Below are 27,694 nucleotides of genomic sequence, written 5' to 3' on the forward strand. Positions count from 1 at the left end.
AGAAATAATGTAGAGTTACACTGTGGTGAAATGCAGTCTGTGCACTAAATGCTGTGATTTTAGACAACTCATGGTATTTTATTTGTGTGGCAAAGCCCTGACTACTGGATCTTTGGAAATAAAATTTCACAAAAGAAGCTAAGTCTCTGATTGCTTCGAATACATGATTGAAATGAGACACAAGTGTAACCTTAAGTCTCAAATATCTAAAGGAAAGAAGAAGAATCTAATGCTCATTATTATTGTTTAACTCTTACATTAAGCCAGCCTCATGGTTTGGAAAAAGCAGGAAGAGAAGCGGGTCAGATGATTAATATATTTTTAGTGCTTGGATTGCTGATACTACGTGTGCCATAACAGGCCAAGATAGCAGGTGGGAGGATGGCCAGTTTGCAATATTATCAGAACATCTTGCTCCAGTACAAATGCTTTGCATCAGTGGAAGTGAATGTTCTTTATAGAGGATGTAACAATTATTGATCTTATTTCAAATGTGGGGAATAGGAAAACAGATGAAGTGTCCTGACCCTAAGCGTACAGCAGGGCAAGGGCAGGGTCTGAGTCTTGAGTCCCTCCTCACAAAGAACTCATTTATTTATGATAAGAGTAGTTTACACAAACCATATTTTTCAGCTAGCCAATAAGTTTAACAGGAAAGGTAAATTTTCAATAAAATGTTCTGATGTAAACTTTCTTTCCTGTGGGTGCTTTTATTAATCAGAACTGGAGAATGTATAAAAACGTTTCTGCGATTTGACTGTGTAAGATACATGGCAAAGTAATGTAGGAGCTAGGCATCAGTGTCTCAGCATATCCCCAGAGATCCTGAAATTAATAGCTATATTTATAACTGAATTACATTCTGAATCTTAGCAATGGCAAGGGACGTTGTGTATGAACTGAACCATATTGTTATTCTAGTGAGATACCGTCTCGCTAAAGGAAGAACAGAACTGGGTCAGCCCTACCAAAGGCAGAATCTACGTCAGGGAGAGGGCTAGTGTTATCCCTTAATCATTTTTGAAATTTCAGTTTTCTTCCTGTGGGCAAAACACTAGGGATTCATTCTGTGAAGTGCATATATCCAAAGACCAGCAACTCTTGCTTTTTGCCTCCCAGTTCTAAATGTACCTCGCAGCCTGCAGGCACAGTCTCCTGTCTGTCCCTTCCTGCACTTCCCTTTACTTCCATCAAATGAGAGTGCCTGAAGAATTACTGTGGAGAACGGCCTTGCAGACTCCCTGGTGCCTGAAACCTGCTGATGGAGATAAAGGGAGACTTGTGGGATCAGTAGAATTGGGTGATAAAAGAATGGTAGTAATGTTCCTTTCATCCTTTATGTTCCTCTCACCCCACCTTCGTCTTACTTGGGCTCTCTCCAGAGACAGAAGTTACCAGAAAAGGGGTTCTTCTGCAGTCCTAGGACACTTCAGGTAACATTGAACTGTAAGTTAGTGTATTACAAATGAGGAATTGTGTACTGCTTATCATCTATATTCACGTCTCATTCACTCCAGCAGATGCAACAATGGGTCTATAACAATTTATTTTACAAACATACAATTCTATAATACAGCTTTTGTTAGCACATCCCTCACTATGCTGAATCAGCCTGAACCTTAAGTGGACTTCATACGTTAGGGGAGAAGCTGTGCAACAGGTGGCCTTTTTGAGCTGTTCATCATTTTGAATCCAAAGTCACAATATAGCAGCCTGGGTGACATCTACCACCGGCCTCAATTCTTACCTCACTAGACTGACAGCCACATAGGAAATCGACCACCACATCAACTAAACAGTGTGACTGTTGAGCTGAGATTTTAATTTCTTATAGAAGTCTCCTGATCTGTAGGGTGTCCTTCCTCAGCAAGGCATGGGGTGGCAAGGTAATCAGGTTACCTTTCCAGCCAGCCATTGCAACTGGGGACATAGCTGGGTGGAGATGCTGGAGCTAACATTGAGAGAGCAGCACTGAGAAATTACTCCTAGTCCTGAGGTCCTCCACCAACCTTCGTATCATCTCCTGTCCTCTTCCTTGTCCCTGCCATAACCTCACTCAGCTACAGTTTAGTTACTGATGTCATGGTTGTCAGTTCTCAGAATTAAAGAAAGCACCTTTTCAAGCTATTCTGATCAGAAATTTTACCCACTGAGCATTTCAAAGACAAGGAGAGTTCCAGGCAAATATTCTTCAAGCTCAGGTTGGAAATGCAACCACATAAATCCTTCCCCAACGAATGCTATGGGAGAATAAAAGCAATCTCATAGGAAGAAACCACGAAAACCTACCATTTCCATTTGCTTTGGAGAGCCATTTTGAAATCCGCTAACACAAGCCCAAGATGCTGAAGATGAGAGGCTGATGGAGTCCTTCAGTTTCTCTGTCTTCTTTGAGAAGAACTAAAATTGAGGATTGAGTCAAGATAATTGTCAAACAACAGTTGGCTTTTTCTCAATTTTAACTTGCTTCAAATACAAGTTACTGCCTCTCATTATTCTGACTTGTAATCAAAGTTGCTTCTTGTCACTGTACAGAGTTCCTGGGAAAAACCTGTTCCTTCATTTATTTTTATTCCTCCTTTTGCTTTAAGAAGTATTGCCCTGTGCAAGAGAGCAAAAAGATAATCTGTTGCAAGCCAAGTGGAAAGGTATAATTTCATGGGCCACTTCTCTCTGGAATGGGAGTGATGAGGTAGGAAGCAGTATGTCTCTTGTTCTAGTACTGCACCATACCTGGGAGAGAAGAGAGGTTTATGCAAGCCTGTTCCTCTAAAAAGGTCAAATGAGACAAAGTCTTTCCTTCAGGATGGCTTTGATTACGTGACAGCAATGCTTTCTACTTACTCTTTGAAAGAGCGTACAAGAATGCAGGGAATATTGAAACATCCAGCCAATAATAAGTAGATGCAACATGAAAGTGACTGAATAATCACATCAGAAGTTTGTAATCAATGACAAAAAAATTGTCTAAAGGTAGTAGGAGAAGATGCAGGCTGGGTTAATCTTTTGCATTTTAAACAATATGGAAAAAATGTACATAGTTTGCCTTTAATGTTGCCATTAAACATTTTACTGTTAATATAAAAATGTGCTTTGCACAGTTGCCTTTCACTTAACAATCAGGCGTGCAAGTAGCAGCTGTAAACTAAGGACTGCTCTCTCTGCAGTTTTTGTGAATAGAAAGAGAGCAACGCTGAAGCCATAGGAGGATGTCGCCTGAGACCACAGCCTGCTTGTGTGGGATGGGAACGTGTTTAGATTCCCTGACAGAAGTCAGATGAGACATTCAAAGCAATGAATTCTTTGGGGACTGTCCAAAATGAGCTCCTGCATTTGGAAGTAACAGTACTGCCAGTGTAAATCATACTGAAGATGGCTTAATCCGAAAATGCTGTGTTAATAAATCTGGTGGGTTATGCAGATCAGCTATGAGCAGTAATGACCAACAACTTGATCCTATGCCCGTAGAGGCTACATCTGGGCTGATTCATTTGTAAGTGTATCTATAGTTGGAAGACTTTTGAAGATGGCCAGAAAGTGATCGAAACAGGTCTGAATTATATCACAGCACAGTATTTTTTGGTTCTAGCCATGAGTTGTCTCCAGTACACACGTTGATAGCTGTGGCTTGTTTTAAATGGCTGATTTTTAAAAAATTTGCATAACGGAAGCACAGCAAATTTTAATATTACGCCTAAGTGAGAAAAATTTTGCATTAGCAATTTTCTCCTTTTACACTAGAACATCAATAACGAGATCCATTAAGCATAACATGAAAAGCCAGATAAGTGCAGGACAGAACTTCTATTCTGCCAAACCTTATTCCTTGTGAAAGCAGCTTTTCTGTCTTCAAAAACCATCAGGAGATAGTACTGCCATCCACGATTAGTCATATTGATGCAACATATGATGGAATTATTTTCCAATTGCAAAGTGAATGTCATCACCATTTCTGGAGAAGCTATCCTGATACACAGAAAAGGGAGGGAGGGAAAGAGGTGTATCTGACAGATCTATCTACAAAACTGATGTGAACTTCTGAAGATTTGATTAATATTTGCAAAAGCAAAACAAACAAAAAATCAGATGCATCTCACTGGCTCTATTACGCACAATCACCAAGAGTGATTATGTGGTAAATTAGAAACCCACTCCTGTATACCACAAAGCACTTAAAACAGGACTTTTCATGACATTCTCAAAGATTTTAATAAGGTCCTGAAGAAGAACCTTTAGCTCTAGACGAAGTGCATTTTCCTTCACAGACTTTTGTCACATTGTATATTTGGTATTAAAGTCTATTTTGCCTTAGAACCACACATTTTAATGATACATAGAAAACACTACACACCTGTAGTAGAAATTCAGCACACAGTAAAAGATTTCCCAGTTATACACCATTTTCATCAGACAGTTCTGTCCAATTTTCTGAACAATAAAGCCATTTTAGTGGGAAGAAATAGATGTCTGCTGTTAGAGTAACCCAGTTATCCTTCCATAAATTAAAAGTAAGAAAACTCATGATATTGAAATAGTTACAACAGGATATACTACTTCTAGGAGCCCTTTGAGATAAAAGTAGAGATATTCCCTTACTTTGTTCCTTTCTTCTGAAGATTCAAAACATTACGTATAGATTAAAGTCTATACTTAAAAAAAAAAAATAAATCTTCATTCAGAAGCCGTTCATGTGACAAACAAGGAATGGTGCTTCGAATCGCTACACCTATTTGCCTTCCTCTCCTTATACCAGCAGGCTGTAAACAATACTCTGTAAAGGAAGCAGCGAGTTGTTCATCATCTTCTGTTCTCCGTGCAAAAACACCACGATAACTTCTAAACAAGGCAATAAAAGATTCAAACACTTTAAGAGCATGATGCAACTAGCTTTTACTCACTGACCCATTTACAATTTAAGTAACTACATAACCATGTGCAAGGCACCCTAGGAACGACTGGAAGGCAAGTAGCTGGGAAGAGATTCTTGCAGAGTCTACATTTGTAAAATCTGTCCAGCTCCTTTTGATAAGAGGCATTAAATACGGTATCACAATTTATGCATGAGTACTACCAATACCGTGTAGCATTTTTGCATCTTTTCTGTGGTTCATGAATGAAAGGCCATGAAGAAAATGAACGATTTCTTCTTGGAAAACACAACAAGAAAAAGAAATCAGCAAACCTAAGGTCTGTGCTTAGTCCTGTTCACATTTGCGCTGCAGCAATCGTTATTCTGCTAAAGTCAAAGGAATATCTTTTAGCGGGATTATGATTTCTTCTTATTTATAGTCTTAGATTAGGGGAAAGCATCTCCAACACTATGATATCAAGGATTAAAAAAATTAACTGCTGTAATTGTTGCAGGGGTCGGGAACTAGTTTTGAGAAGCAGGCAGAGCAATTCCTTCTATCAATGACTTTTTGCTGGGAGAAAGGAATCACTTTATTATTTTACCTCAGGTAGAATCTTTTGTTTGTTTTATCTTCTTCATTACTATGAAGATTTGAATTTAGAAGATTAAAAATACATGCAAGCTCTCTTGCTTCAGTAACTTCGAAGTGGAAACCAGTTCAAGTATTGCAAAAGAAAGTTTTTATTCCTCAGAAACAACAACTTGTTGTTATTCCTGAAATGAAAGTAATTTCTTCTGCAGGCTATTTCAAAAAAAATAAAGCATATATCTCTTTCATGCTTTCTTTAGAAGGACATTCATAAAGCCAGCAGAAAATAGAAGCAATTGGAATACATAAGCAATTTAGAGACGCTTGTTTAATCTCAGTAATTACCTATTCAGTAGAGACAAGATTGGTTGGAAAGGGCTATAGATATTTTTCTATTTCAAACTTTAATGAGTTTCCTCAGATGTGCTAAACACAGTATGTCATATCTGTTCTTCTGCCGAAATTGTACCAAGATAAAGGACAGAATATGGTCAAGCAACAGAAAATATTTTCTATGTAGCAGTCACAGTAGACGAACAACTCTGAGCTAAATTTTGTTCATTCACATGTATACAATCTTGCTTAATTCAGTGAACTTCCATGAGGCAAGGCGATGTCAGAAATCAACCCTGTCAGTGATTTTCTGAATAGCATTTCTTCAAGTGGTTTTAGAAGTTAGCAATGTTGAAAAGCTGCATTTTAACCCTGCATTATCTCTACATTTTCTGTGTATTTGGGGTTTTTTAGTCATTACATACTATTTAAATACATGCTCCCTCCTTCACTTTTTCATTGGGCATCCCAATTTAGTCAGATGAATTTCAGAATCCCATCTGCTCCCAGAGAGCAGAGATAAGGTTCAGGGGATTAAGAAATACATGGCAGGACATGGCACCTGGCTGTGCAAGTCCTAGATCACTTTGGGCAAAATTAATAAATTTCAGTGCCTAACGAAAAAGAATATGAATGATAGACAGCATCAGGCTACTTTACTGACAGCAGTCACCTAGCCTTGGAAATACTGGCCTTACTGGCTGCCACCTTTTTGATCAGTTTTGGCCCTAAGGAATTTTGTCTTCAGCACGACACCTCATGTGAATCCTTAATGAAGGACATATGACTTACAGAATCAGGCTGTAAGCATGCAGGACCAGCTGGCATATGTGAGATCAATTCTGAAACTAGTTTCAGATTTTGATAGTCACATCAGGGCATGACCTCTTCCCAAGTGGCTGAATACAACACAAACCAGATAAAGCAACACCTTTATCACAGCTTTCTATTTATGAACTTGGTATATTGGCATAACTAAATGCACGAAAAGGGGAAGGGAAGGGGAGGGAAGGGAAAAATTAATGATGCTAAAGTTGGGAAATACTCTCTAATGGATGTCTTTGGTGATGGTGGCTTTTATTCAGCTTTTCAGCTCTGTAGGCAAAACACAGCTTGGTGGCAGTGGCAATGTGGGCAGCAAATGGGCAAGAAGAAAGCTGGCAGGAGATGACTGAAGAAAAGCAAGAGGAATACATGCAGGGGATGGAAGACCCCATGGTTTAGGGGCTGGCTGTGAGGTGAGCAGATGAATTTGGGTGGGCTTTTGGTGGGGGATACTGAGAGATGCCAGCATGGCTCTGCAAGACTTTGAGATACAGAAGGCCACAGGGTCTTTGCCTCCACCTACCCTTCTCCTCTCCCACCATCTCCCATACTTAGTCTCCCACCTCTTGCTTTAGTTCCCCTGGACTATGGGAGTCCCCACTGCTCCCATAACCCACAAACTGTATCTTGCCCTTCACAACGCCTTAAATTTTTTTGCTTTTTTTCCAGAAAAGAAGCAATGACATCCATTCCTCTCCAAACATGGTGCTGCAGAGGGATTTAGACAGGAAAAGGCAGACCTTAGACCTAGGAGACAGGACTGGAGTGGGAAACCACTGGAGATACTGGAAGTGAGTGGGTAGGCATTGGCAGTGACTGCATCTGCAAGAGGACACACTGTATACCAGTAGCAATTGCCCTTCTAGACAAATACTCCAGGAAAAAACAAGTTTTCTGCATTGCAAACTCTACATGCCTAACAATCTGTCTGTGCCTCAGTTCAAACAAGGTAGAAGTGTTTTATCTACTTATCTCAAAAAGATGCTGTGTAAAGCAAATTACCAAGTTAAATTTCATGAGGAACTCAGATAAGCATTGATCACAGAATCACAGAATGGCAGGGGTTGGAAGGGACCTCTGGAGATCACCTTGTCCAACCCCACTGCTTGAGCAGGCACACCCAGAGCAGGGGGCACAGGAACGCGTCCAGGCGGGGTTTGAATGTCTCCAGGGAAGGGACTCCACATCCTCCCTGGACAGCCTGTGCCACTGCTCTGGCACCCGCACAGGGAAGAAGTTTTTTCTCATATTGAGGTGCAACTTCTGTGTTCCAACTTGTGCCCATTGTCCCTTGGCCTGTCATTGGGCACTATTGAAAAGAGCCCAGTCCCATCATCCTGACACCCACCCTTCAGATATTTATAGGTATTGATGAAATCCCCCCTCAGTCTTCTCCAGGCTGAACAAACCCAGGTCTCTCAGCCTTTCCTCATACTGGAGATGCTCCAGTCCCCTGATCATCTTCATATCTCTCCGCTGGACTTGCTCATGCAGTTCCATGTCCTTCTTAAACTGGGGAGCCCAAAACTGGACACAGCACTCCAGATGTGGTCTCACTAGGGCAGAGTAGAGGGGGAGGATAACCTCTCTCGATCTGCTGGCCACACTCCTTTTAATGCAGCCCAGGATACCATTGGCCTTCTTGGCTACAAGGGCACATTGTTGGCTCATGGTCAACTTGCTGTCCCCCAGCACTCCCAGGCCCTTCTTGACGGGCCACTTTCTAGTAGTTCAGCCCCCAGACTATTCTGGTGCATGGGGTTGTTCCTTCCCTGGTGCAGGACCTTGCGCTTGCTCTTGCTGAATTTCATGAGGTTCCCCTCGGCCCAGCTCTCCAGCCTGTCCAGGTCTCGCTGGATGGCAGCCCAGCCTTCTGGTGTATCAGCCACTCCTCCCAGCTTGGTATCATCAGTATATTTAGCTGTCCCTTAATTTCTATCCACAAGCTCTCACCCTGTTCTCCTTCCACTCCAAGGCAGAGCTCGATGCATTCCAGTTGCTCCCTCCCATAAAGAGCAACTTCCCCACCTCCCCTTGCTGGTCTGTCTTTCCTGAAAAGCCTGTAGCCATCCATGACCACATTCTGGTCATGTGAACTATCCCACCATGTCTCTGTGATTGCAATGAGATCATGGCCCTGCGAATGCACACAGACCTATAGTTCCTCCTGTTTATTCCCCACGCTGCATGCATTGGTGTACAGGCATTTCAGAAACATGCTTGAGCACACAGGTTTCCCTGGAGGGGTGTATGAGGACCCACTACAGCCACGCAAACCCTTGAGGTAGTCGGTCTCCTGGTTGCCATCGCATGAGGCTGCTACGGCACCTTTATCACTGCTCAGGTTGTTCTGTCTTATTCCCCTATTGTGTGTGATGGCATTAGCACTGCCAGTTTGTCCCCCTCCCCCCAAGTTCCTCAGTTTAAAGCCCTCCTCGCCAAGTTTGCCAGCCTGCTGCCAATGGTTCCCTTGCCCCTTCCAGACAGGTGGAGTCCATCCCTCCCTAGCAGCCTATGGTTGCTGAAGAACATCCCATTGCCATAAAAGCCAAAACCCTCATGTTGACACCAGCGATGTAACCACGAGTTGATTTGTATCATTTGCCTATTTCTAGTCACCCATTTTCCTCCAACAGGTAGTATGGAGGAGAAGATAACTTGGGCACCAATATTTTTCACTTGCTTTCTCAGAGCTTTAGAGTCTTGCTTAGTTCTGCCCAGACTCTGGCTTGCAGCGTCATGTGTGCCCACATGGAAGAGTAGCAGAGGAGAGTAATCAGTGCTTTTGACAAGTTGTGGCACCCTCTCAGTGTGCCACACTTGATGAGCACACTTGATGACCACTAAGGCAAAAGACCATAAGGAAATTACGTTTCAAAAGCAAAATCTGAATAGGTAGCAAATGTCCACTGGGACACACATTGAACAGCGATGAGCAAACAAATTAGAGAATAGTTCCTCATTTGGTAAACACTAATTGGCAGGTACCTAAAATGTGGCAGAAGTCCAAGTGGAAGCAAATGCATGTGATCAGGTACCCACAGTGCACAACTCTGCGCTTGAATCTGAGGGAGCAAATTAAGTAGGCACACGCCACCTCCTGGCATGTCTTAAATAGAGCTCGGCGATTTACTTATGTATTTTCCACATTGTAGATTTGCAGAAAAACGGAAATCTGACCTATGTGCCAAATAATGATGACTGGGGAAAAAAAACAGAAAAGAATATTGCATCTATATTGTTATTTTCAAAATGCCGGGGTTTTTGCTCCACATAGCATTATTTCAAAACTGACCTAAGAAGACAGAAAGGGTTAAAACATTATAAACCAGCTGAACAAAAAGTTGTGGACTTACCTGCAGTTGGGGTAGGAGCGTGTGTGAATTTATTTTTTAAAAGACATGAAATTATGTGAGTTGATCCAGGTCATTTGTCACCTAGTACGTCCAGTTAACAAGTTAACCAGTACTTCTTACAAAGATGAGGGAGCAGCAGAAGGGCGGTGGGATTCTGTGCCTTAGAGTCTGCTCCTAGCCCAGGAGAGGAGATGCTGTAGTGAGCATAGGTGATCCCATGCGTTTCAACCAAGAGTGATTCCCAGGCTCCTGTCTCCTAATGCCACTCCATGTTTCACCCTGCCACCAGCTCCTCCTTAGAGTTCTGGTCTCCTTCACCCACGCTTCAGGCTTTTCTCCCAGACCAGGTCTTCTTGCCAAACTGCTGCTACTTCCTGTAACAGCGTAAGGAAACCTGAAAAATGTTTTGGGATAGAAAGGGATGAATCTCCTACTTAGTTCTGATACTAGATCTTAAAATAGTTAATATTTTACCTCCCCACCATTTCCTATTAAGACATAACAGCTTTTCATATTCTAATTTTATGCCCATTTTTACTAAACATATTCCTGCTTAATATTTTTTTTTTTCTGTATTTGCTTGGAAGTATTTTTAACATCCTAAAACAGTAGGCCCACTGGCATTAAGTCAATACAACTCAATTCATTTCAGATTAATCCTGCCAGTTCACACAAGCTGAGAATCTGGCCCACTGTGATAGGAAATTAAGTCTTCTTTTTCTCACCCACAGGCCTTTTAGAAACTTGTTTGGTTATTTTAATGGATGTGAAATGTCTTTCTCCAAAAGTTATTAACATGAAAAACATGAATAAGTTTTTTTCTGTGATCAGTGGAACTAGTGAAACCTGATTTCCCATGGGTTTGTGTCGCACGTACCTGTACCTCCACTGTAATAATCCCTACTCCTCTCTTATTTTTGTCATGTCTTTGTTCATCCCCTAATACTTTTAGTAGTCCCCCCGCATTCCCTCACTACCATCTGGGAAGAAGGAAGTACATGTCAGGCCTGGCTAGACACTGGCCTGTTTGTCCCCAAGTTATTAGGGACTGACCAGCGAGATTGCAAAAGCCTTAGAAACCACGGAAAAAGAAGGAAAAATAAATTACATAGAACATGACATGCATTATTTGTTATCGGTACTTTAAATAACACAGAATAAATATTCTTTGCAGCAAAACTGAAGCACATTCCTTCTTTTCTAGAGGGTTTTAATTGATTCTCAAAAAAAAAAATCTAGCTGAGACTGAAAATGGAAGAGAATAATTAGATTCTATTTCTGGATGTTATGGTAATCAAGAATTTTGACATTACTCTCTTATACAGCAGAGGGAAGATATACAGAATATGCTGACATACATCAGCAGCTCAGTGGAATGGATTGGGAACTTGGCTAATACATAATGTCACTGATTCGGAGTATGAAAACCTGCAGTGTGATCAGCTGGGACCCATACGCACAGCCAGCTCTCCCTCCAGACACCACTTCAGGAAACCGGAGTTTCGCAGGCAGTATTTGAGACACCACATTGCCACCCACTCTGTGCCCGTGAAAGTTCTGAACTTCATTCCCCTTCTGCCCCCAGCTGGACAAGTAAGTTAAATTTTAACAGAGATGGCATTTAAATAGGGCATTATAAACCCATTTACATTATAGAAACACTACCAACCCTAAAGACAAAAATCTATCAGAATTGCTGCAATCTGCCAGGAAAATTGTAACCACAGACACTCCTGATGCCAGAGGAAAAGATGAAAAGTATGCAACCCAATGGAATAACAATGTCTCCTTCTGTGCTTGAATAAACTTGTTGTAAAGTCTCTTCGACTTTAAGACAATTAATGATTTAAGAATAAAGCATCTGTGAATCATTTATGTTTTAAGATATTATTTGTCTTCAGATGCATACGTGTGCGTATATATACTCCATATGAGAACTTTTCTTACACATATGAGGATTCTGAAATATTAACATCTTTAATTTTGATGTGGAATTTATTCTCCAACTAAATATGTCCATAGTTTTGAAAAGTATTGTGGGATTTTGGATGCAATTTCAAGATTCTTCCTCTGAGACATCTGCAAGACACTAACTTTTCTGACAGCAGCTGCTCAGCACTTTCTGAGGATTTCTAAAAAATGTAATCATTCCAATCTATTTTTGCTGTCCCCCTGACAGCTGTCTTCCTAGTGAGCATGGCTGTCACTGAGAACTCTCGCTTGAGAAGAGAATGGGGGGACAAAAGGTATCTACCAGGAACGTCTGGATGGTTTGGGGGACTGAACTGGCATGAGCTCTCTGCTCTGCTTCCAGGGCTGGTTAACATTGTCAGTTTGCATCCACTGTGCTCCCTGCCAAAATGAACAATGACAGAGTCACTGTCTTAACACAGGCCCTGAGGAGCTGATCTCTGCAGGTAGAAACATCTATCGTCAGCTACATTTGGATGGTCCTAAAATATTGTAATTACCACTCATTTATTGAATCCACCATAAAAATATGAGGTTGGAAAAATATGCCACCAAATTAGTATTAACAAAATTATTATTTAATTAGCAACTGATTATATAGATAAAAAATATTGCAATGAAATGCCTGTGAATGGTTTTCTTTACTGGTGGCTGAGCAAGCCACAGACTCGTTGCTATGAAAACTGCTGTTTTCTCACTATTGAAAGCCAAAATTAATTGCCATAATGGATTTTTACAACGTGGTGGTGAGCAGCCGTAAATGCCTCACCAGTCCAGCCTTTACTCGTTTCTGTTGATAAGTATTGTACATTTGCTTATCTATTTTTCTTTAGCTACAATACTTTAAACTTAACTGTATCTTTCCTACACAGGTATATAAGTAACATGAGCTTTCTACCACTCTGGCATTATACTGTCATTGGGGTACACTAATTCCTTTGGGATTTTTTAGTCTTTTTTTTCTTTTTCTTTAAAACTTCTTGTAAAGAGCTCATACTCTTAGACCATATAAGGCTAATGAATCATTCCTGTTACCCTTTTGAACCTCCACTAGCATTTCAAACTAAGGAACTTTTTGCTGCTTGCTGCAGACACTGAAAATTTGATGGTGCTTTTATGTGAATTAGTAATGTAATTAGAAAATAGAACTGCTACTGCCAAATTACTAATGCAATTCACATTTTATTATTGGCCACAGAACAGGACGCTTCTGTCTCACGCTTGAGATACTTCTACAGCACACTTGAGATACTTCTAGAGTGAACGCTCTAAAACCTGTGCCGATGTAATGATTATCACTTTTTAAAAAATTAAAGGCAGGTCACATGTGGCACAGAGTTTTGTGCATGTGTGGATCAACACATCTGCTCCAGAAGATTTAGATGTTCAAGCAAAACTGGCCCATCCACTTAGATGGGCTTGGGATGAGGGGAAGTAAAACCAGACAGTTTGGCTGCAAATTAGCCAGGCAGCAATTTCATATATATGTAATTAAACATTTTCTTAATCTTACCGGGTAGTTTGATTGTCACCCTAGATGTGGTCAAAGGATCAGGTCCATCTTTCATTGACAGTAAATAAAAAATTGGTGTTGGACGGAAAGGTGGCTGGATACTCTTCTGATGTCCTCACCAAAATGAAAAATTATTGTATTTCACAACTAAATTTGCTATCCATTACATAATACATAAGGAAGCTCAAAGAGATCAACACATACATATTCATAGACTACAGCTGTTTGCTCTATTTTGAAATTGAATGAGGAAAATAGTTGCTTTAAACAACAGCACTACAATTATCCTAAGGGCTTTACTGACTTTTATTGACTATTAGGTACCACATGGTTTATGTAATAGTGTCATAAAAGAGGCCTGCTTTAAAACATATCAGCTCTCTTCCAATGAGCCCCAATCCCAACACTGTATTTATGATATGAGCTTTGTAAGTCTATGTCATATTCACAGATGTTTGTAATGCAATAAAAATGGAGGAAAACATTTTAAGAACCCTCAGACCATAAAAGGCGTTCTTCACAGACACAGGAGGTGTAATGTCAGACAACTGAAACTTTGGTTATACACTGTTTTATTGTCTCTTAAACCAAAAGAAAAATACAGAAATCAGGACATGGTGCTCACAGTGTTACATTTAAATCTACTACATTTAAAGTAGTGGCTGAATGAACACCAACCTGGCTTCCCTCAGACAACTACTAAGAACTAGTAGCTGCACTCTTTGCCATCATTTTCCCAAAGCCATATGGCATGAGAAGTACGCTGGAGCCCTTATGCACAGCTAATAGAAAATTGAGACAAATAGATTGAATGAAACACTTCAACAAAGAGAGCAGGCTGCCTATAGCTGACAGTTGAAGAATGATCTTTGAAGTAAAGCAGCATCTGACATGATGAGTTGAGACCATGACCATTCATTCGTATTTTTGGCTGATGAAAAATGTATTAAACTTTCTTCTACACTTCAGAGAAGAACTAGGAGGATTATTGCCACCAGCTATACTTGAAGGACAAAGGACAAATGTAGCTATATGGAATATCTCAGTACTGACTGTTGGCTGAAACCTTAATAAATTGCACTCTAATCCCAACTACTTCAGAGGCAGTGACTCAATATGCATATCTATGGAAGGCAGGCTGTTCACTTTTTGTTATTATTTTCATTATGTTTGGCCCCAAGAGTTCAAAACCATAAGCTGTATTTCAGAAGTCATATAAACAACTAAGGTCTTCAGTTTACTCTTTTAACTCCCCTAGTTGCACCTGCATGTGATAGTCTTGTCAGTTTTTCCAAATTAACATGTTTTGGACACTGCCGAAAACTTCAAGACGCAGAGATATCTCACATCCCCAGTTCTGCGTTTTTAGGGATTCTTTTCAAGGAACAGAAGTCAGAAACACTGATCCTGTTTCTACTATTAGTGAAAGGAAGGAAAATAGATTCAAAAAGCGTAAGAAAATGAAACGCTAGTTTTTCACCAGATGTAACGTACGCAGACCTGAAGTTGGTGGAATACATAAATGTGGAGAATACCTTAAGACTTACCCACCTAACCTGACAGCTGGACTGGCACGCCTTCCTTCAGAAGGAACTACCTACAACAGGAAACAAACTTTTCAGATTTCCCCTTGCTTGTCTAGAAAATCAGGCTTCAAAAATATCGTATTTTGATGCTGGTAATATTATTTCAAGGAGAACGGATTAAGAGATTATGCTGCCTTGGATCAGTAGCTGTTTCACATGATTTCCATTTGGGTTATTCGTGACTGCGCACCGCCGGCCCCAGCCAAGCCGCCAAGCGCAGCTCGCCCGGCCTGGCCCCTCCCTTCGGTGGCTGGGTAGTGAGGGGCTAGTCCCGACCTAGCGGAAGGTGCCCCTCCTCGCTGCCGGGGGGCTGCCCTAGGTGACCTCTACAGGTCCCTTCCAGCCCAAACCATCCTATGATTCTCCGGGTAACGGCAGCCGAGCACAACCGCAGCTCCCTCCCGCTGTCCCGTTCCGAATAATCGTGTCAGAAACACACAGCCAGGCCGAAACTCTTCTGCCAACACGCTGTTTTCGGTTCCAACTTCGGATTGTTTAAAACGAGTAACACCCCCTTCCTCCCCCCGAGGCATCCTGCTGTCCCTCACGGAGACCGCCACCTTTCCTCGCCCGCCAAGGCCGCCGCCAGCGCAGAAACACGAAGGTTCTAGTGGCAGGGCGGCGGGACTTCCCTCAGCGCCCCGGCTCACCCGGGCACCCAGAGCCGCCCCGCTCCCCCGCGGCCCGCCGCTCCCCGCACAGCCGCGCCCGCCCCTCCGCCTCCGGCCGCCGCAAAGGGCGCCGGGAGCCGTGTCCGCCCGCGGCGCCCGTCGCCTTCCTCGGCCAGGCTCCGCCCTGCCTGGGCGGCCACTCGCCCCGGGGCCGCCGCGCCGCGCCGTGCCGTGCCGTGCCGTGCCGTGCCGTGCCGTGCCGTGCCGGGGGCCCTCCCTGTGCCCCCGTTCCCCCCCTGCCCCTGCTTGTGTGTGGGGAGGGATGAGCGGGAGGGACGCGGCGCGGGTCCTCGCGGAACTACAGCTCCCGGCGTGCATTGCGCCCCAGGGAACTTGGGGGTGGGTCGGGGGGAAGATGGCGGCTGGTAGCGCGGGGCGGAGAGGTGGCTGAGGTGAGTCTGGGGCAGCCGGGAGGAGGTCCCTTCCGTTGTCTTCGCCTTCACAGCCATCTCCTTCTCCCGCTGTTCCGCTCCCTTCCGCGCTTTCCGCGTGTGGGAGCGAGGAGGCCGCGCCGGATGGGCGGGCGCTGAGGGGAGCGGCTGGGGCGGCGGCGGGAGGCTCGGTCCGACCCGCCGCGCCGGGACCCCTCTGGGCGGCGGGGGGAGGCGGGGAAGGAGCCGCGGAACGTGGCCTCAGCCCGTCGCTGTCAGTGGGGCGGCCGGCTCGGAGCGCCCATGTGGGCGCTGCTCCCCACAAAGGCTCTCCGCGGGACCCCCCCGCCGTTCCCAGGAGAGGGCCTGGGGTCCCGCCGCCGGTGCACGGCGCTTCTCCGGAGGCCGAGGCCTTCCGTGAGGCGATCGTAAATCAAAACCTCGCCAGTCGTGTCTGATGCGGTCAGACGTCCCTGTGGTATCAGTCTGGAGGCAGCGAAGGACTGTGGTTTTGGGACGTCCCTAAGCCGGTTTTCTTCAAATGGGCCATAACACAGTGAGGGCTTGCTAAGCATTAACCGAACACAATGCAAATTTACAAAAGGACTACACTGTGAGCTTTCTTCTATAGCTTCATCTTTTATTTCAAAGTTAATTGTGCAGCACGGAGCCATACTTGAGATAATTGAGGTGTAAGTTCACAAATCCTGTTACTGAGAACTAATTATAGTACCACTTCTCTTTCGTTAAGCTGAATACATCTCGGGAGGTATCCCACGGTACTTTGAGCTGAGATACTGGGCAGAAAAGATCTTGCCGTGGATTGAGAGTTCTCTGTTCTCTGTTGGAGAACTTGTGGAACAGCCTTTAACTGAGAACGAGAGTTTTAATTCCTATGTGAAAATCATGTTCTCTAACCCAGATGTTACACTTTGTAAAGCTACATCAGGTGTTTGCTGTGCAAATCGAGTAGGTAAGCGAAAACCAGAGTAACAGCCAAGGCTTTGGGAAGATACAGGTAGTCTTCTTCCTGAAGCCTTTGTAACAAATTCGAAATGATTTGGAGTATTCTGTTGAGTAACTTTAGTTTTCAGGGCATCTTGTTGGAAGACTCAGTGTATGGATCTTCTGAAATGTGGTAAAATCACCCTGAGAAATTTGTGCTTTGGGGTTGAAATCTTGATTGTACTGCCCTGATATTTGTAAAGGCTTACTCTTTAAGTTTTATTTAAGCCTTTTCATAACACTTTTAATATTTGTCTAAAAAAATGCTGCTAGAATGGGATTGATTTCTGATTCAGGAAAAAGACTCACAAAAATGGGAATTAGAATACAGTTTGTAATTAAACAACTGTTTTAAAATTAAATATTTAACTTTGGCATCCTGTTATGAAACTGTTTGTAGTTAATAACGAACAGTAACTTCTCTCTACTTCTGATACAAACTTGTGCAGGAGAAAAGACTAAACAAATTTTATGTTACATGCAAGTGGAAGGAGGCGTTAGAATGCTAACCAGACTTGGCAAGTGATGAACTTCAGGTATAATGAAGAGGGATTGCACTTCTAATTGTTAAATCTAAATTGTAAAATGTACAGGTTAGAAACAGCTTTGGTTGATATTAGTGACTTTTAACTGCCCAGCCTAACTCTGTAACTAAGTAATTCTTGTAAAATCTGTGTTATTTTGAAACAACTTTGAAGGCTTTTTTTTTGTTTCAAAGTAAAAGCAAATACTGTTTTGTGTATATGGAATAGAGCAAAAACTATTTATCTGATGGATTTTTAACCCACTGCTGGCAAAATATGTACCTAGGCATAGGGACATTGGTTTTAATTTTGTGAGTGGGGTATTGGATTAAACTCGCCTTTGAGATGGGTGGGAAGAGTTGCTAAGGAACATTTACTAAATGTGCAGGGTTCTTCTTGTCCTAAACCCATCAGCTCAAGACCGAATTCTCTAAGGTGGGGCAGGACTAGTGTCCTTTTAGATGTGCCTGCTTAGCGGAACTCTTGGGTGAGAGAACAGGGTAGCCTCATTAATACAGCCGGGCTCACATGTGGCATTGCTTCTCAACCTGAGAAAGGTAATTCAAAATAAAGTCAGAATTACGCTGTGCCATGTAAATCTATCTTATGTTGCGTTTTTTGGATTGTGGGAGTTGTAGTTGGAGCCTAACTCTATATTTAGGAATCAGTGTGTGATTTCTTAATCTTGCATTGCACTGGCCATTTGCCTACCTTCAAAACTAAAGGCATTGATTAATTTTTTCATATAGGAAACATGAGTGGCGAACCAAGTGATGTGAAAACTTATCGTGCAGCATATTTTTAATTTTCAGTTCTTGCCTACCCAGCTTGGGTTGCCTGACTGTCAGAGCTGCTTAAACCTGTGCTCTTCTTTGGCTTAATTTGGAGGAATGGATAGGTGCCCAGCTGGCAATTTCATTTTGAATACTTAAGATCAAGTTAATAATTTATAGTGTTACATAATAGAATAACGTAATGGTGGACTTACTAAAAGGAAATACAAAACCTCAGGTATGCTGACTTATGTTTCTTATACTGTGGCACAAGTATAATTACATTTTTTCATTTTAAATCTTTTACAGAGGTCTGATATTTCAGGGCAGACAGGAAAAAGATGTCTGCTTTTCTGTTTGGCTTCCAGTGCCATTTATGGAATCTTGTGATAATAATAGTTTCTGCTTATAAACTATCGTTTAATTTCAGGTCCCAGGTTATAAAAAGTAATGACAAAAATATCACATGCACGCATATAACTGGAGGAAGAAGATTATCAGAACCAATAAGTAGAGCAAAGTGTATCTTTATTCCTATGTTAGTGCTGCTTGAATCTGATAGAACAGTAAATTGACCTTGGATTTCCTTATCCTAGCCACATTGTGTAGAATCTTCTTAAAACTGAACAGAAAGTTTTTAAGAAAAATGGCCCTTATGTGTGATAGAAGTGTTGTTCTGCCTTTTAAGATACATTTGCTAGCATTGTCCTTTGATTATAATTGTGTTTAGAATTACTGTTATATCCTTAAGAAAACAAAATAACTTCTAGTTCTCTGCAGAAAAGTAGACATGACATTTACCTCTTTAAAATCCAGGAGTCTATTTCTTTGGTGCAGGAGAAGTAGTATAGGTCCGTAACATCCTTAACTTGCTTCTGGTGTTCTGTCAAATATCACAGAGTGACATGGAATATGTAAAATAGTGTTAGACTATTTAGGAAAGCTAAATTATATCTCAAGGTTTGCCATACGTCTTTTTTAATTGTAGCCAGGTTCTACTTCATGAAATTCTGGATATTTTCCTCCCTCTCTTGATATGTAGAATTTAATTCAGTGACAAACAGCAGAGTAGACTCACGGTGGGAAGCTTTGTATTTTATTTTAGTTCTGTTCTACTGTAACAGATATCGGCGTCTGTAGACTGAACTTTGCCCTAGGCCTAATGAGCCAGTGACTGAACACTTTAAGGGGAGGAAATTGTGTAGTCTGTTCTGCATGTAGAAGCCAGGCTGCCTCCATATTGAATTTTTGGTACTGTTGCAAATCTTAAAATGGTTAAAAATCCAGTCAATTATTTAAAAACAGAATGAAAAATCTTAAATTTGAACACTTGTCTTAGTTGCTTATACAACTTTTCTAGTAATTTCTGCATTAATATTTTTCTAAACCTAGTTGACTTTGCTAGCAACAAGGTTGATAATGTTCTAGCAAACTGTATTGAATTCCTGATTGCTAGTTATGGTCAGGAAAACACTCTGAGTCTCTGGCACTTGACTCCCTTGAACCTTTCATCAGGCTCTTTGCATTTTTATGTTCTAATATGTCAGTAATTCTGTTTTCTGTAATCGCTCTGCTCAGTTCTTAACTACACTCTAAATCAGAGATTTCACTTTTCCACGTGTGTCTCGAACATCACAATCCACAGCACATGTTTCCTTTTATGAAATTATGCTGCTTTTAACTCTGTCCTTGGAGAGGGACATACAGCCTTCTAGTAGGATAGGATACTTTAAGTAAAAAACTTTGAATCACTAGTTTTAATCACAGTTGCTATTGGCAAGTTGGAACCTTTGACTGAAATACATGTACAATGAAAATAAAATTTACTTCTAGCAATTATGAATATTGCTTTGTGTGTGGTCATTAAAACATGCTTTGTGACCAAGTGAAATGTTTATTCTCACATTATCAGTGTCTGGAATTACCATTTTTTTGTGTGCATAGATAACTATTAGCTGAATATCTCATTATTTTATCATTGAAAATGCAACGCTCAGTCTCTTTAACTGAGATTTTTTTCTTATTTGTGAAAAGGTACATTTGCAGGGAGTTTGCATTTGGCAGTTAATAAAACCCAAACGTGCTGCTTTAATATAGAAAAATCTTCAAATGAATTGGATTTTAATGCTAGTTCATTAAAGGTAGATTAGGCTATTTTTATCCCCAAAATCGATTGTTGTAACTTCAGTTGCGTTAATTGTATGAAGATCTCTAATTGCACCAAAAATTCTTTGACTATATTGTTTATAGTAGTTTGCCCTCTGATCTAAAATCTGTCTCTTTTTTTTGATACTGGGAGAAAAATGTCCTAGAAAGTGCCACACAGATTTTTTAGCATCGTTTTAATTTGTATAGAATAGAAACCTTTCACAGGTGTTTTACCATGCTGGGATTTACATTCGAAGTAGAAGTATCCTGTAAGGCTGTACACCATTTAGCATTGTATATAGTGGCAGTTCAAAAGGTCGTCCCAATAAATACAGAGAAAAATGTTTATTCAGGCATCAAATGTAAGAACAGAATGACTGAATTTCAAGAACTGGCAAAACCTGCATATAGTCTGGTCAGATAAAATGATGTCTGGGTTTCTGTGGTAACAGCCTTTTTGATATTGGAGCTGAAGAATGTGACTTTGTCTCGTTCTGCGTAAATTTCTGTGCATATTTGGACATAAATTGTCTAAAGCTATTGCCTTGACTTATTTTTTTGTTTTCTTTATAGATTATTATATTTTTGCAAAATTGAAGACAGATTCCTGAGTAACAATGCCTGGAAGTAAGTATTGTTCTCTTAAGTATGTTAAGACAGTATTTAGGGGTGTTTACTATTACGGTATTTTCTTTGGGAGTTAAAACTTCTACCAAAATTAAAATGGAAAATAACCCAAATAATGATACTTGCTGTCATTTTTAAGATATTTAAGATCTCAGTATTATCCAGCATCTGCCTTTGAAAATCTCCGTGTGTTTTTCAAAGGAACCGAGTATGGGCTTTGCATTTTCCTTTTCAATAAGAAGTTCACAGTTTAACATCAGTGAATTTTGTGATTTCAAGTATGTTCTGAAATAGAAAATAAAAAGATTCTGATATAGCTATAATCCGCTTTTGTGAAAATTACAAATATTGATTGTAGAAGATAGAATTACTAATTAGGATATAAAATTGTAAGACTTAAAATTTTTAACATTCAAAATTTAAATGAGACTTTTGAGGCAGATGCTTCAAAGAATCCAGTTATTATTTACTTTGAAGAATAGCAAATTCCCCTAACACAAAGTGTCAGGTTATGAAATGTCTTTTAACAGTATTAATTCCAACTAATTTTTTTTTTTTATTTTTCTGTTTTCTATTAAAAACTCTGCATGGTCTCTAGTAAAATTACTAATATCAGTCTTTGGATAAAGCACTGTGCCTTATGCAGAGGTCTTCATAAAGTTACAGTACCAATCATATTGAGTGCACTTTAATTATAGGTTTGTAATGAATTTCACAAATGTTTAATTTAATAAGGAAATGTTTCAGCATTCATTTTTTTCAGTGACTTAAGATTCGTAATACGATTTGTAATAATATGTGACTACTGGGTACTAAAAATGTCTTGCAGTAATTCTATGTTGTGTTGTTTGAACCACTGTCCTGTAAAATACCTTACTGTAAGTGTTTAGGGGTTTTCTGCCTTTGTGTTAAATAGTTGACGTTTTTTCTCTACATAGACATGAGTTTTTGTACAGAATAGTGGCATATATGTTTCTATTATATACTTGAGAAGCAGCTGGCATAAATTGGTCCAACTCTACTGTGGCTCGATTCTCGTAGTAGAGTGAACTGCTGCTGTGTTTCGATTGCAGTGTTCAGTACTGTTGAGGCCTCTGTCCTGGTACTCATTTTTGCTGTGAAGGAGTGTAGTTTTTTTAAACTTTTAAACTGGAAAAGTTAGATTTTTTTTTTTCTAAGCCAGGCATGCTTATGTTCAGGGTCCATATTAACACTATTTACTCAAATGCACGTAGAGCCTGCATTACTGCAGAGTCAGATGGAACTGAAAGGAGACCAAAACTAGTTGCAATGTTTATCTGTAGTGAGGTGTTCAGACTTATGCAGCCATTTGTTTCTCTTCTGTGTATATTTGAGTTTAAGTGTGCTGGTGAAGAGAAGGTAACTGAACAGATGCGTGCATATTGCAATTCTTACAGAATAACAGTACTTTCTTAAAATTTCCCTTCCAAAAATTGTGGTGATAAAGATGATTATTAGATTTTAATACAAGCAAGCATTACTTTGTGGCTAGCTGTACATTTTATCAACATGAATAGACACAGCCTTCAAGACTTCAACTTTGCTGCATGTGAAAGGGAAAGCTTCTGCCTGCTAGTTTAGGCTTCTTCAGAGATTCCACAGGATTCTTTTCAGAGCATGTTACAAAACAGGGTGCTACTATTTAGTGTTACTTTGATATCTTAAAGTATTTGTCCTTGAAATCTGAAAAGATCTATAAAGGCTGGGATTTTTTTTTTTATTTTTCACATGGAGTTCTCTTATCCCACACATCAACAAGTACATCGAGCATCTTCTGGAATAAAATGTGGAAATCGCTGTTAGAGAAAAATATTTTCAAAAAATGTTTTGTGTCATGCTAGAATGAGTTCTTTATAAACAAAGTAGAATAATAATATCTAGCTAAAAGGAAAGTTTGATGAAGTTCTTGGTTCATATTGACCAACCCAGTGTTGTCCTGCTTGCTTTCCTGGGTCTCTATACCAGTTCCTGGTAATATTTTTACTCCCTTTTTGCAGTACAGTAGTTAGGGAATGTCTAGGTCTGCAAGTGGTGGTTCGGAAGGTCAGGAGAGGTCAAGATACTGGTATTATGGAAAGACTGGACAAGGAGGCTTTATTAGTCTTTCTTGGGACTTCAGCTGTTCTTAGAGACACTTTAGAAGTCAGTCTTGAAGTTACTGTACATGAATGTTCACAGGACAATATAATTCTTATCTCCCTCAATATTAACTATCCAAAAAATAGGCATGTAGTCAGAACTGGGATGTGGTATTGAGAGGGAGAAAGATGAACATCAGCAGATAACCAAGGGTAATGTTCTTCTCATTTAACCTCATCTCAGTCATGCGTGCTGGTCTTTGGTAGTTTTGTTACATATTGGATTATCAAATTTAAGAATACGTGGATATAGTGCTGCATCGAGTCCTTAATGAAATAATGTTAAGGTTTTAGTCTCAATACAGTAATGGCCCATAAATAGTAAATTTTCGCTCTGCTCTCTTAATCTTGAGATGTAAAAGTGCTTGGTTTTGACTAGCCATGGCGTAGCATCTGTATTGACATCCAGTCTGTAGTGGAGGTGTAATGCTATATAATTGCAGCAGCACTTGTAGCAACCTTGCCAAAGTATTGCTTTTCCCTGTGTTCTTTGTAGCTGTAACTTCTATCTATAGCTCCTCTTGTGCAAATAACATGGGTGTTGATAGAAGATATGCTTACAAACATGGTGTCTTCATGTGAAGTTGAAATGCAAGTTCTGAAACGTTGAGAAAGCAAATGTCTTTTCTCACTGCTGTTATAATACAGTAGGAGTAGAATGATTTGAGCCACAGCTATTTTATTAACCGATTTAGCTGTGCCTTATTACAAAGAAACTGTGGATTAAGAGATTAATTAGTCCTTTTATTTAAAAATAAAACCAAAGAACTTTTAACCAGATAGCTTTGCAGTACAGGCAGTATGTGTTCTTCATTTGTCACAAATTTGCACTCAATTTCCCTGTTCAATAATTTGTGCAGATTATTTCATTCAACATACTTCTGTTATGGAGCATGGGTGGTTTTGGTAGGATTTTTTGTAGGCTGCATTTGGATTGAAATATTACAAATGCTTCTGTTAAGGAAAAAGTCTTGCTAAATCATGTATCAAAACATTTGTTTAAGACACTTTTCTTTTTGGACATTATGTTCCAGATATTCACACTTAATCAGATGCTTGAAACACCGTTCAGTAGATAATGAGTTTTTTTCAGAAACAGCTAACCTACTTACTGGCTGTATTCCCTGACTTCAGTTGAATATTGAACTTTAAGGCAGATTTGATACTAAGACGAAATTGCTTGGGTTAGAAAAAGTGTGTGTGATACAGGTGAGAACACCTGCTGACTGTAAGAATGTATTTTACTTGTGGTAGCTATGCTTGTGATTTTTTCTCTTTTTCCTGTTCTTTTCTCTTATTCTTACATATGCCAATAACATATCTAATTATATTTTTGCTTTTCAAGGTTTTGTTAATAATGATTGTTACATTAAACTGAATTTAGCTGCTGATTAGTGGATCCTTGTAACATGCAAATGAAGACAGCAAATAAATAAAAAAAAAGGATTTTGACAAATGTAATTTTCCCACTTTCTCCCCTTGAATTACTGCTGTGAACTTCAGTAATATGAGCATCCCCCATGCTATTCTGTCAAATATTTGCCACTTAAAAAGAGACCACTCTGATTTACAAGATATATGCATCAGTTATGTGGGAAATCGTCCATGATTTGGCCTGTTCTTGGTTACTGTGAAGCGACTGTTTTGGTAACTCCAGGATGCTTCTCCAAGTATGCTCAATGCATTGATTGCTTGTCGTTAAAGTACATAACATTTTGTTTCCTCAGCTTTCCAAACGCCATGTGGCGCTTTGCTGTGCTGCAGCTGATGTGTACTGGTGGCTTCCCTAGCTCATAAGAGACGAAAGTAAATAGAACAATTGAGTAGTGATTGTTCTTGGATGTTACTGCTTTCAGTTAAGTTGCTTCACAGTCTTTAAACAGGCAAACAACACCCCCCTCCCTGCCAAACAAAAAAAACCCTCAACAAACTATTAGAACCATAATTTTCTTTCTGACTAGAGCTTCCTTGCCAAGTGTAGGAAGGAAAACAGCACTTGAAATGGAATTTGAAATGAGTAAGTTCTTAACTCACATTTAATGTTATTAACACATTTTGAGAGGCGGATAATCTCATTTTGGTTTTTTCCCTCACAGCAGTTTTGGGAAATTCATTTATTTGTCTCTTGCCATTATGTAAATAATAAGTAATAACAAGACTGTTAATGAGAAGGGAAGATTTATTTCTGTGTGAAATACAGTTCTAAAATACCCATGGTGGCTGGAGATGTATTCCTAAATCTGTCTATACAGATATTTCATGGGCTGAGCATTCTAATGTTTTTAGTGACAATTAAGCCATAGTTCTAATTAATAACTTTCTCCACTCTTTCTGTCTAACATGCCTTTTTCCTCATCTGGAGTGTGTTTCACATGTACCCTTGATACTTTAAAACACTAAATGGGACCTCCTACTTAAGCATTTTTCATAGTTGCTTTAATTTATTTTATAGGCAGTAGAAACCCTATTAGTTTTCTGACAGTATTGTTGACCACTTAGTGTTAAAATAAATACATTGTAATTCTATAGAATATTCATATTTTGGCTATTACAGAAGAGTTACATGGCAGAGTTTCTCGAATCATTGTCTGCTGCTTGGTTCTAGTACCTTAGAGGATGAGAAACACAAGCAGCCTTATATCAAGCCCATCTTTCATCTACTAACCTAACCAACACAGGAACTTGAAAAACAGCTGCCAAGGGTATGTCATGGTTTGGGTTTCCTTCAGCAGTTTGCCATTTGCTAGACCTAGGCCAGTAAAGGAAAATAACTGTATTTCAGAATATCTGTAACTACTGTAATACTATGGTCATAAAATCCATAATGAATTCTTTACACAATAATATACAATAAATGCTTTCAATATGTAAGCATTTCGGTACAGATTTTTTTCCAGCGAAGTTTTAGGTGATTGTCTTTTCTACACTGAAAAGAAAAAGTAGTAACTTCTCTTAATGTATCCGTTGATTAAGCTAAGAAAAAAAAAAACAAACTCAGGAGCTTGTAGCTGGGGAACTGTAGCTCTTTGTGCATCTGTTTATTCCACTCATGATACCCTAAGCTACTTTGTGTGCCAGTAGGCTGGTTGCTTCCATATTTAATGAATCTGCATGGATTTCTTTAAGACTTGTTAATTTTGAACAAGTGTTCATTTTGTTATTTTCTGTGAGCTTTTAACTCTCTCTGTCTCATCATCCTAACCCCATTTGGGAAAGTTAACGTTTAGGAGAAGGTCCATAGAAAATGAAAAGCACACATATGAGCACTTTGTGAATAACAACTAGTTAATATCATTAACATCGGTCCTCCTTCATTCCTTCCATTTGTTTTGGAACACACTTTAGTATAGCCAAGAAATGAACTTTTTGTTACATTCATTCCTTGTCAAAACCTGAAGAATTTATTTTTTCAGTTATTTTATGTGTGTGCAATCTGGGCGTATAACGTAGGAAATCAGATGCTTTTGGTGAACTTAATTATGTCCCCATCAAAGCCTTTGTGTGCTTTTAAACTATACATGGACAGTTCGCCAAATGTTAAAATGTAGCTTAATAGTTTTTTTCAGGTTTTATTAAAATATGGCTATCGTTGTTATTTACAGAAATCTCTTTGCAACTGGTTTTCCTATCAGTCGATTAACCTTCATGTGCAGCATTGTTTGCTATTGATTTCTCAATCATGGGACGAAAGGGTAAGAAGGCTCATGCTGATTATGCATGCAAGTGTCCTATTTTTTGTGCATGACAACAAAGAAAAATTGATTGGGGGGGAGGGATAGGTTTTCCACTATGTGATTAAATGCATGTCCCTCTGGAAAGACCAGGGTAGACTGGTTTTAAAAATATTTTGGCCTTTCCTTTACATGGTGTATGTAATTTCTTTCCCATCATTGACCGCAAGGATCCCCAGTGGCTCTCTAGAGAATCAGGTACCTTGTGAATTGCTGAAGATGGAAGTTAGCTGTGTACATGATTCTTGGCTTTTAAAGAGTGCTGTTTCATTTCTAGAAAATTGCATCATTCAAGACTAATTCATGCAGGAATTAGACAGGAATTAGTAGAAAGTTGGGGTAGGTAGATAAGACTCTCCCTCATCTACTAACTTATAAATATCAGCTAATGATCATGTCCAAAGGTGAACAGTTCCGGATTTTGCTGTTTTGAAGGTGCTTAGCTGAACAGCCAAAGTTCTGCTTGATTCCGTGTTCTGGAGTTCGTGTCTATGAAGTATACTAGCAAATTCTGTTAGTAGCTGATGTGTTCAAGGGAATGACCTATGACTCTTACTGGTAACCCAGCTGGCTCAAAGAATACAAGCCTTTTGGTACCCATGTAGAGGTCAGTATGAAATTTTCTAACATAAGGGATGTGTCATAATTATTTACATTTCA

The 27,694-nt window shown here is 40.0% G+C and overlaps 1 protein-coding gene across 6 annotated transcripts in view; it reads left to right on the forward strand.

The window, feature by feature from the left end:
• The first annotated feature begins 15,875 nt into the window (after positions 1-15,875).
• Positions 15,876-27,694, forward strand: part of LOC104051597 (protein EFR3 homolog A-like) — a 61,389-nt gene continuing 49,570 nt past the window's right edge. Inside the window, exons 1-4 of one of the 6 annotated variants that reach the window (XM_064440210.1) lie at positions 15,876-16,088; positions 21,091-21,144; positions 25,909-26,005; positions 26,906-26,995. In XM_064440210.1, the coding sequence (XP_064296280.1) occupies positions 26,983-26,995 (13 nt within the window). In that variant the 5' untranslated portion in view covers positions 15,876-16,088; positions 21,091-21,144; positions 25,909-26,005; positions 26,906-26,982. Of the gene's footprint in view, positions 16,089-16,426; positions 16,760-21,090; positions 21,145-25,908; positions 26,006-26,905; positions 26,996-27,469; positions 27,642-27,694 lie in introns of those variants that run through there. The other 5 variants (XM_064440214.1, XM_064440209.1, XM_064440211.1 and 2 more) reach the window with 5 other exon arrangements.

Source organism: Phalacrocorax carbo, unplaced genomic scaffold, assembly GCF_963921805.1.
Source record: "Phalacrocorax carbo unplaced genomic scaffold, bPhaCar2.1 SCAFFOLD_187, whole genome shotgun sequence".
NCBI classification, from domain to species: domain Eukaryota; kingdom Metazoa; phylum Chordata; class Aves; order Suliformes; family Phalacrocoracidae; genus Phalacrocorax; species Phalacrocorax carbo.